Source organism: Arachis hypogaea, chromosome 12 (genome assembly GCF_003086295.3).
Source record: "Arachis hypogaea cultivar Tifrunner chromosome 12, arahy.Tifrunner.gnm2.J5K5, whole genome shotgun sequence".
Classification (NCBI taxonomy): domain Eukaryota; kingdom Viridiplantae; phylum Streptophyta; class Magnoliopsida; order Fabales; family Fabaceae; genus Arachis; species Arachis hypogaea.
In genome coordinates, this window is record NC_092047.1 from 23,636,535 (window position 1) to 23,648,149 (window position 11,615).

The 11,615-nt window shown below is 30.6% G+C and overlaps 1 protein-coding gene across 1 annotated transcript; it reads left to right on the forward strand.

Moving 5' to 3' along the window:
* Positions 1 to 5,450: 5,450 nt before the first annotated feature.
* On the forward strand, positions 5,451 to 10,183 carry LOC112727146 (pectin acetylesterase 12-like). Its single transcript, XM_025776790.3, has 12 exons — positions 5,451 to 5,765; positions 6,147 to 6,229; positions 6,389 to 6,518; positions 6,614 to 6,687; positions 7,138 to 7,224; positions 7,308 to 7,432; positions 7,552 to 7,612; positions 7,911 to 7,964; positions 8,124 to 8,201; positions 8,334 to 8,439; positions 8,542 to 8,687; positions 9,530 to 10,183. Exons 1-12 carry the CDS (start codon positions 5,558 to 5,560, stop codon positions 9,635 to 9,637), a joined length of 1,260 nt encoding a protein of 419 aa, XP_025632575.1. The 5' UTR covers positions 5,451 to 5,557; the 3' UTR covers positions 9,638 to 10,183.
* Positions 10,184 to 11,615: the final 1,432 nt, after the last annotated feature.

Below are 11,615 nucleotides of genomic sequence, written 5' to 3' on the forward strand. Positions count from 1 at the left end.
AATTAAGCTAAATCGGTTAACATTCTCACTATCGAAGTGTCATTTGTGGACTTAGCTTTTATTTATTTGGTTGCATCACTTTTTGAGGGAATTCTTGCTACAGCTAGTGACCTAGTGTCACTATTACATAAATACTCTCTAGTAAACGCGTAGTTGAATTAGTCACTCAAGTACATATTAGAGTAAAGTAAAAAAGTACCAAATTATTTTAAAAAGTTTATACTCTTAAAAAAAATAGTAAAGATTGATGTTTAAAATTGTTAGAATATAATTAGGATCAATTAGTATTATTTAGTATATCTGAATATTTATTATAGGAGATTACATCTTTATTATTACGATTCTCTTAGTACCTATAAATACTTTTTTATATTGTATTATTTCAGACAACTTGAATACACTCAATAATACACAAATACTTTTTCCAGTCTAGTCTCTTGTTTCTAACAGGGTATCAGACCCATGGTATCCTCTTTGAAGAGGATAGGTTATTTTCCTTGCGGTGAAATCACCGTAGTTTTTGTATTTTTTTTCTATGTCATTCTTCTTTCTCTTTTGTCACTCCTTTGATGCTTTTTCACCTCACCGACTAGCCTATTTTCTTTATCTTGTGTTTTTTCGAGTCAAATGATCCACCATTATCATCCGCTGCTTACCTATTCTCATGAAGAAATCATATAGTTTTTGCTCTCTTTCGACAGTTCCGTCTGCGTTCTCTCGTGGCAGTTCCCTCTGTGTTCCCTCTGCATTCTCTCGTGACAGTTTCGTTTATGTTCTCTCGTGGCAGTTCCGTTTGCGCTTCCTTCAGACAAGCGGCAGTTCCATCTGTGCGCTTCCTTCCGACAAGCGGCAGTTCCGTCTGCGCTTCCTTCAGACTAGCGGCAGTTCCATCTGCGCTTCCTTCCGGCAGTTCCGTCTGCACCTGTTTTTATCAGTTTATGCAGTTTTTTTTCTCTTTATTTCGTTGTTTTAAATAAGTTTCAAACTCAAGTTGTCACTTGAGTTTGAGAGGGGATGGGGGATGTTAGAATATAATTAGGATCAATTAGTATTATTTAGTATATCTGAATATTTATTATAGGATATTACGTCTTTATTATTACGATTCTCTTAGTACCTATAAATACCCTTTTATATTGTATTATTTCAGACAACTTGAATAAACAACTTGAATACACTCAATAATACACAAATACTTTCTCTAGTCTAGTCTCTTGTTTCTAACAAAAATGATTCCTAAGATAACACATAAATTAATTGGTCTTTCAAGGTTTAAAGACTCAAGTTCGTTTCTAAATAAAGAAACTAGCGTGAGTTGAATTGGTTCTTCCATAATTTTTTGCTTATATATTATTGATAATCGATAGTATATGAGATTAATTTTATTATATATTTTGTCTATGGTTCAAAGAATTAAATTGAACCGTCAATCCAGTTAACAGGAAGTGGACAATCAGATCAGTTAAGTCTCAGATAAAAATCATTTGATAGAAAATTGATAAAAAATTGAAAAAATTAGTCAAAAAATTAATTAATTGATCGAATCATTATTGCAATTTCTAGCGGTTAATCAATTTAAAATAAAAATAAAAATTAACTTTTAAAAATATATTTTTTATATATAAATATATTATTTTATTATATTAAATTTAATTGCAATTGAATCTCAGATGAATTTTTTAGAACCTTGATTTTATTTTTAATTTGTCACGTAATACTTAATTGGAATACAGTAGTAAAAAAATTTATTAAAAAAGATTAATCTGATTCATATCAATCTTTTTAATGACCAAATTAATTCATGCATAATATTTGATAAGGCAATTTGAATATTAATCCAAACTAAAGAAAAAGTTTAGGGCCAAACTAAAATATAAATCAACTCAATCAACCTTTTTATTTTTTTAATTTTAAAATTTAAAAAATTAAAATAATGTGGAGTTATTTATTTATTTATTTTATAATAAATTAATTTTTCAACTAATTGGCTTTAGTTAGCTATACTATTAGGTGGTTCTTAGCAGAATTCTAACCCAAATTAATAACCAAAGAGTGTTGATTGATGACAAAGTTACCGGAAAAGAAGGGAAAAGAAAAATTGTATGCTACATGCAAAAGTTTTAGGTTTTTATACATTTTTTTTAATTGGGTCCTTTATCATATTACATTTTGTGATTAAATCTCTACCGTAATAAAAATGTTAAAATTAATAGAATATTCTGTTAAATAAAATAAATATGCCTAACATTTGAATAAATATTCTATTTTGTTTATTCAATTAATTCTAATATTTTTGTGACGGTAGAGACTTAGTTACAAAATTTGATATGGTATAGAGACCCAATTAAAAATAAAAAATATAAGAACCTAATTGAAATTCGGTAAAATTACAGAGACTAGCGAAATAATTAAACCTATAATAAATCCATCTAAAGGATAATTTTAGTAGTATAAGGAGAATGGATCCTCTTATTTTTTTGTTCAATTGAGAGAATAAAATGTGATCTCTAACATTTCAATATTTTTCTCTCATGTTTTCTTTTATCTTACTTATAAAATTAATAGTAAAAAATTATACTTTATCCACTTAAATAAAAAAAAATTAAGAAGACCCAATCCAATAATATAAATACGTTTCATAACTAATTTTAATTTTTCTTTTTTTTAATCTATAATATTATCTTTCATGAACAATTTTCATGCTTTATTCTAAAACTTCATTTATAGATAGATACTAAATATTAGTTGGGATTTCATCTTTTTATTTTTCTTTTTACTTGAAAAAGTAAAGTGTAATATATTATTATATATTTTATAAGTAAAATAAAAAAAATATAACAAAAAAATATTAAATAAAGTGTGATTTTTTATTATATAATTTATAAGTAGAATAAAAAATTATAAAAAAATTAAGAAATTAAATATTACATTTTATATTCTCAATTCAAAAAAAAAAAATTAAGAGGATTTGTTTTCATACTAACCAATTCAAACTCTAATCGACCTCCACAAGCCATCAGTGCTATACTGAGAAATGAGTAACGAGGAGATAATAGTTAATAAAATTTGTCAAAACGTTATAAACTTTGGTGGATACAAATAACTTGTTTTTTTGAAGTTATTTGTGATATTAAAATATTTTAATTGTCCAAATTGGTAATGCTAGGAAGACAAAAATACAGTCAGAACTTGTCTTATTTAATATTCATTAATTGTCGTAACAATTAATAAATACTAAATAAAATAAGTTATGACTGTTTTTGACTAATTTTTTTTTGTTACCAAACATTTCCGTGTCCAAATAATATTCTGCGGTTAATATATTTTTTTGTGAACATTTTACGGTTAATATTTATATATTATGTAATTTTCAAATATTTATATATTATGTAATTTTCACCATTGAATTGCACAAGAAGAACACCCAAAAAATTGCACGACATGCATCTTCCACCATTAATTGGTGAAGAGTCATAAATATGTTGCTTCCGATATGATTGTGACTTGGTAAGCTCTGCTAGTAATGAGAAATTAAAAAGAAATTTTCATGCTTTTAAACCTATTTTAATGTCTATTTTAAACATATTTATAGTTATATTAAAAAAAATAAAAGTAGACATTTTCATTCTAAAGTTGATAATGACTTTTTCGTTTGAAAGATTTTATTCTTAATACAAAACACATAAACAAAATTTTATTAGACTGGAAGCGGCATTATCAATTCAGAAATAACAATATCTATTTCCTAAAAAAAAAAAAAAATCAATGAGTGGTTTTAAAATTTTTTAAAATACATATTAAATAATTTTTAAGAGCATGCATGTTTGTCTCTAATTTTTTTGTATTTAAAGCTTTTTGAGTCATTTCTAAGATTCCAAACAAGGCTTTAAACCTATGAAACAAAAGGAAAGAAAGCAGACCCCATAAATAATTGTAATTTAATTAAGCTTCAGTTTTAAATCTTATTTAATTTTTTTTCTTTTTTTTTCCCCTCTGATTTTGTCGGCATGAGGCACCATAAGCTAAGGCCCTTGATCCGTTTCACATATGATTGCTGTTATTTATTAACTAATCATATTTGTCCAAATCTTGGATCATAAACCAACATTTCAACCAACTTTGAGGCATTCTTCTTTTTGACTTGAAAGAGTGAAACATTATTGTAATTGCTAACTTTGGCTTAGTTGAACGCCAAAAGAAAAACTAGTGTTTGAGTTTAACATTTTAATATCCATAGAGATGAAAGTATGCACAGTAAGAAATGGTCAAAGTAACACAAAAGAGACGAAAATGATGCATGTTTATAAGAAAATTTTAAGACATATAACAGACAATTTAGTTAAATATTGTAATTGATATGACAATAAATAATTAAATAATATTCATTTTCAAAAAATATTAACAATACATGCAACTTTGGTGACTTTTTCAACTGTACATGAAATTAAAAACTTGTTATTATTTCACATCATTGAGTTGAAACAAGTGAATCTTCAAGTGATAGATTTAGCTACTTTATTATTAATGCATTATTGTCAGTTGATAAAAATTTTTAAGTACATTTGTTTTTATATAAAGTTAATATTTAAGACTTATGAAATAATTTGATAAATTTAATTAAATTATTATTTAAAATTTTTTAATTATTAATTTTATATAAAAATAATTATATAAAAATCTTGACCTTCCTAATTATTATTTGAGTAAAGGTAAAATGTAATATGTGCATTGTTGAGTAGTAAATGATTAAATGGCAACAAAGTCCAACTCAAAAGATGAAAAGTTAGGCATTTCAATTTTTCAGTTCTCTCGTCAGAATCGCTTTAGAGTTTAGACATTGGCGGTAACTGATTGGAAAAATGAAGGAACAAAAAGAGGCAGCAGTTAATATATTCTTAAAAAAAAATTTCACAAGCAACTTCATATTCTTTTTTTAATACAAAAAAGAAACATAAGTATTTAATTTATATATTATAGAAGTTTTATAAATAAAATAGAAATAAACAATATTAGTCTTAATTCTTATTTTTGTCCTGGAATTCTACCAGTAGAGTGTACGAAAGAAAATAATAAATAAAACAGAAGAGTTAATGATTATTAAAATTAAAATATTTATCTATATATTTTATGAGTTTAAATTTGTTCTTTTGACAATGCCAAATATTTTTAGTTGTTTAATCACATTTATTTTTTTTAAATAATTATTCACGTAGATAATATAAAAAAGAGTTAATTTTACTAACTAATGAACTATAGTTCAAATATCATAATTTCTCTATACTCACTAATACGGCATTATACAATTGAATACATGTATAGAACTGTTTTATATATAACATATTGAAGCACCCAATTTAATTAATTTCACCCGTTTATTATTATTTTTAGTATTATTAAAAAGAAAATTTAATTATCCCCCTAAATATTTCTCTCTTAAAAAAAGCAATGGTTTTGCTCCTTTTTGCAAATTCTTTTCTCATGTGAGGATGCTTTGAAGCTTTGTTCCCTTCTCAAACTCTCTGAAACCTGAGAGTGGAGAGAGACACAGCTTTTAACAATGAAGGTGCTTGTGTGGCTTGGCATTGTAATAAAGCTTGTTGTTCTGTCAAGCAAGGCCTCTGAAGCGGTTGAGCATCATTACGTGAATGCAAGTGATCTCAACTCATTGGAGGCACACGAAGCTGAAGCGTCCTTAGCTGGAAGGGGTGCCTACACTCTTATGGTAGCACTTACCCTTATTCAAACTGCTGCTGCTAAAGGAGCAGGTACACTACTCTCTACTCTCAAAACTTGTAATTATATTTATTTTATTTTATTTTATTTTCTAAGCAAGCATCTTCTGAGTCTAAAATTCATTTAATTGCTTTTCAAGTAACATTTTGAAACCCTGCATTCTTCTCTCTCTCTGTTTTTTTTTAATGACCTGTTACTTAGCATTTACATAATCTATTGAAAGTAGGATTCTTTATTTTATTTATTTATTTATCTATTTTTGCCTTCATTTTAATGTGATTTCTTCGGAATGTTTTCTGAGATTTTTTTTAGGCTTAAGTGTTTTTTTTATGATGAACGAATGTACATAAAAAAAACTAATGCTTGTTAATTACGAATCTACATAATTGGATTCTTATTTTATTTTTTGACAGTTTGTTTGGATGGATCATTGCCTGGTTACCATTTACATCGAGGATATGGATCAGGAGCAAATAGCTGGATCGTTAATTTAGAGGTACCACATAATAATCTTTCATTCAATTAGTTAGATTTGTGCACTGTTTTCATTTTCTTTTGCATGTGAAGTGTTCTGTGAGTTAAAATAGTATCTTTTTGTTTGTTTATAATTGTATTCACTATTCACCTACTGGACTATAAAGGTTTCTATTGATAGGGTGGAGGATGGTGTAATGATGTCAGGACATGCATTTATCGCAAGAAAACTCGGCGCGGATCTTCAGTATTCATGGAAAAGGAGATACCTTTTACAGGAATATTAAGCAATAAGGCTGAACAAAATCCAGGTTTCCATTCAATTGAACTACTTTGATTGCTCCCTTTGTGTTTTTCCTATAGAGTTAACCATCTCGTTCGACTTCTTGTTCGTTTGTGATTGAAGATTTTTTCAACTGGAACAGAGTGAAGATTCGTTATTGTGATGGTGCCTCTTTTGCTGGGGACAGTGAACATAAGGTAGATTTTGAATCTCAGAGTCATAGAAATGAAATGCGGTTGCCTTGAACTTAAGTTTGGCATGCTTCTTTGAGATTCCGTAAATATATCAAGGTCTAAAATGAGTGAATGTAAATGTTCCTAGAGCACGCTTTAAATTGTATGTCTAAGTACATAACCTGTCAAATCTGGTTTCACCAATTTCCCAAAGAAAAATGTTAGGTGACCAACACTTTTTCCTGGTTTTCGTCTTACATTTGAACCAACACTAGTCAACTCTCTCTCTTTTTTTTACACTAAAAGTGTTGGTCCTCTAGCATTTCCCGTTGGATACAAGTTTGGTGTATATTTGCACAATTTTGTTGTGAAAAAGCTGTATGATAACATATGTGGGAGATAACACATTGGTAAGAACATTCATAGAATAAGGGTTACCACACAAAACTAAGTGAATGTTGTCTACTGAGATAGGCTGCACGTCTGCAATTCCGAGGACAGCGCATTTGGATGGCTGCAATGGAAGATCTGATGTCGAAGGGAATGCGTTTTGCTCGGCAGGTTGTATTCATATCTGCAGATATACTGATACTGAAATTATACTTTCTTTCTACTCCCAGTTAAATGCAACTATTGTGCTCCAGGCTCTACTTTCCGGATGCTCAGCTGGTGGTCTGGCTACCATCATACACTGCGATGAATTCCGAGGTCTGTTTCCAAGGAGTACAAAAGTGAAATGTCTCAGTGATGCTGGGCTATTTCTTGATGCGTAAGTTGCTAACTGCGGTATTTCATACAACCGATGCCAATTTCCATCATGACTGCACCATTTTGGACATTTTTGGTCCTCAAATTAACTGCTTACTTGTTTCTCCCTCTGAATTATAGGACCGACGTATCTGGTGGACATACACTCAGGGATTTTTTCAGTGGTGTTGTAGGGTTGCAGGTATATCACTGTTTTTCTTAGGAAACCAAGTTATTATAGCATGAAAGCAAAAATATATTATAAACTTGCCACTTCGTTTTAATATACTCTTGAAAAAGTTTGACAGTTGAATTTGGGCTTCTGCTATTTGCCTATTTCAGAATATTAGAAAGAACTCATTTTGTTTGCAGTTACTGAATTTCGGAAACCTTTGTTTAACATGAAAATATTATGTACCAAATGAGAATTCTGTATGGTTTGCAAATTGGTCTTTTGACATGGTTATAACTTCCTCAGCATTTTTGTCCATTTATTGCAGGGAGTGCAGAAGAATCTGCCGCGTACTTGTACCAATCACCTTGATCCCACATCGGTAATCATTGATATCCCTTAGTCTATTAATTTGGATATATCATAATATCAAATTTCAGATGAATGAACATGCACATTGCACGAATGATCCATAATTGTTGTTTGCTCTGAGTTAAACTTGCACTGATGTTTCTTCTTCTTCTCTCCCTTTTTTTTTCAGTGCTTCTTCCCTCAGAACTTGATTGCCGGTATAAGAACCCCACTCTTCATTCTCAACACTGCCTATGATTCATGGCAGGTAAATGTCTGTTTTTGTCTCGTACTGCTTGTCCTCTTAACTCCTTATGAGTCATAGGATGTGATTGCTGGTAGTGTTTATGCATTAAATCATGTTTTGTAGACTAAACAGATATATTTTGCTTGTAATCAGATCCAGTCAAGCTTAGCTCCGACGACAGCGGACCCAAGTGGCAATTGGCACGATTGTAGAAAAGATTATTATAGGTGTTCTGGTTCACAGATCCAGTTTCTACAAGGTGGTTTGATGCCTGAGAGATTGCTTTTGTTAGAAGCAAAAGGGGTCTCCGACAAACTAATCAGTGTGCTAACTAACTCATTTCATTGTCTCTATTGCACAGGTTTCAGGAATGAAATGTTGAATTCTATGAAAGGCTTCTCAAGATCAAATCAGAATGGAATGTTTATCAATTCATGTTTTGCTCACTGCCAATCTGAGAGGCAGGATACATGGTTTGCGGACAATTCTCCTGTCATTAGGGAAAAGGTATTCTATTGCAATTTTATTAATCTCTAGTTTCTTTTCTAAGCTATCACCACTTGTTTGTTCTGTTAATAAAAATTCGTTAAACACAATTTTCCACTTTGAATAGATGTTTGTTGAGTTTTGATAAGTTACATAAAGCATTAATTGTCTTGAAGTTTTAAATTTTATTTTTGACGCAATGAACTGAAAACATCCTTGTTTGAAGCAGTGTCAATACTGTGTTCATAATGGGTGTGTTTGGAAGCGAAAAATTTTGGAATTGATTTTATTTGAATTGAAATGAATTGACTTGTAAATCAAATAATGTGTTTGGAATAAATGATATAAAATGAGACTATGGTCCTCTGGTGGTTGGAAGACTATTAGTCGAGGTCAGCCGGGTGGTCGGTCGGGATGGGCTGATGGTCTGCTGGGATCGGCTTGGCTCCTTTTCCAAGCCCTTCTCTTTACAGAGAGGATTTGAGATTAGTTAATTCTTACTTTTTTATGTATTCCAAAGGATTTGCAAGTCAAATCAATTCCAATTTCAAAGATTCCAAACATATCCATTATGCTTACAAGTCCTGAAAGGTTAACTAAAATAATTAGCAGAACATCAGAAAGTTAGTGGTCCAAATCAGAAATTGTAGTATGTTACTATTACTACTTATCAGACAAAAAGTTGATCTTCATAACTTTGGTATGTTAATGTTATGCACTGATGATTTTTCTGATCTTCCATGTTACTGCCATTGAGATATACTTTTTTATTCATTCTGATCTTCCATGATATGTGAAACTTTCTTACACCGCAAAATATCTGTTCAGTTCTAACCTATATATATGCATTAATAAAATTGCAGGCAATTGCTCTGGCAGTTGGAGACTGGTTTTTCAACCGTGCTGTCGTTAAGGACATCGATTGTGCTTACCCTTGTGATAATACATGCCACAATCTGATCTTCAGATGAAGCAAATTTTTATCAAATTGTTCCAAATTCATTCACCACATTCATTTGGCCCTCTTCTCATCAGCAATTAGGATATATATTTTTCACCTAAAATTATTATACCAGGCAATTAAAGGGGGGAAAAAAAGAGGTTGCTGAAAGTGATTGTTGTTATGTATATGTTTTGTGAATCCTTTGTTGCAGATATTGACAAATACTTGCATGTCCTTCAAGTACATTTAATGTATAGATTAATTTTAATCACTGAAAATAAAACTTCAATGATTAAGATTATTCTTGGAACACATTAAATATACTTAAGAAATTTGCAAGAATTCTCATCAAATATTTTTGGTTATCCAATATTTTTTTAGGTCATGGAGAGGCAATAGAACATTAGAATTAGGGACAGTTTGCATACTGTAAATTGGTAGTGATGATTGAACGAGATCATCTCAATCTCATTTGAATATTTCCCTTCTGGTTGTAATAAAATGTTTGGCATTCATTATTGGTCAATGACGATTTTCTAAACGCATCAATATAAATATATTTGTGTTATAAATATATCTGATATGGATGTTTTAAATTGGTACTATATTTTAAATTTCAAATAAATAGAATTAGTTAACCTATCTGAGTCAGTTAGCAATTAGACCTTAAGTTATAAATAGTTTTTTTGTGATGTTGGGATGTTCTGTGTACAACATAATCATTAATAATATCGTCTGTTATTCTTTTTATTCTCTTTTTTCTTCTCTCTCATCTCAAATCCTAATTCTTATTTTCAACTGAGCTTTAAGACTAAGTAATTCTTTTTCTCTTTTACCTACTTCATTCATCTAATTTTTTTTTATACCATGGCATGTGATCATCTATACAATACAAAAAATTTTTTATGTGATGGCCTATGATCTAAAGGGATGTGGAGGGAGATGGCAGAAGTTATTAGAAGAACAGCAAAGAAAGTTTTGGTGAATCTAAAGGAATAGGACCAAGAGACAAGGAGTCCTGGTGGTGGAATGTGAGTATACAAGAAAAGATAAAGATAAAAAGAGAATGCTTTAAAGAGTGGTCTTTATGCCGCAATGCAGATAATTGGAAAAAATATAAGGCGGCTAAGAAAGAGACAAAAGTGGCTGTAAGTGAAGCAAGATCAAGAGTATATGAGGGTCTCTACCAGTCTTTGGGCACGAAAGAAGGAGAAAAATGTATATATAGAATCGCAAAGAGTCGGGAAAGAAGAACGAGAGATTTGGATCAGGTTAAGTGCATAAAGGATGAGGATGGAGAGGTATTGGCTCAAGAGGAGAAGATTAATGAAAGGTGGAAGAGCTACTTCTACGAGTTATTTAATGAGGGACAGAAGACTCTTCCGAGCCTTGGTCGATTTTGCACAAGGGAAGAAGATCAAAACTTTGACTACCATCGAAGGATTCGAGACTTCGAGGTAAAAGAGGCTCTAAAGCAGATGAAAAATAGCAGGGCAGTAGGACCTGATAATATCCCGATTGAGGTTTGGAAGGGTCTTGGAGAAAAAGGCATCAACTGGTTAACCATACTTTTTAATGAGATTTTAAGGTCAAAGAAGATGGCTGATGAGTGGAGAAAGAGCACCTTGGTACCTATCTACAAGAATAAGGGGGATATACAAAGTTGCGGAAACTATAGAGGAATTAAGCTTATGAGTCATACTATGAAGTTATGGAAAAGGGTGATAGAACAGAGGTTGAGAAAAGAGACACAAGTAACAGAGAACCAATTTGGATTTATGCCAGGCAGATCTACCACTGAAGCGATATACCTATTAAGAAGGATGATGGAGAGGTATCGTAGTAATAAAAGGGATCTACATATGGTGTTTATTGATTTGGAAAAAGCATATGATAGGGTACCAAGGGAGGTCTTATGGAAGGTTTTAGAAAAGATGAGAGTAAGGATCACATATATTCGGGCAATTAAAGACATGTATGATAGGACCACAACTAGTGTGAAGACT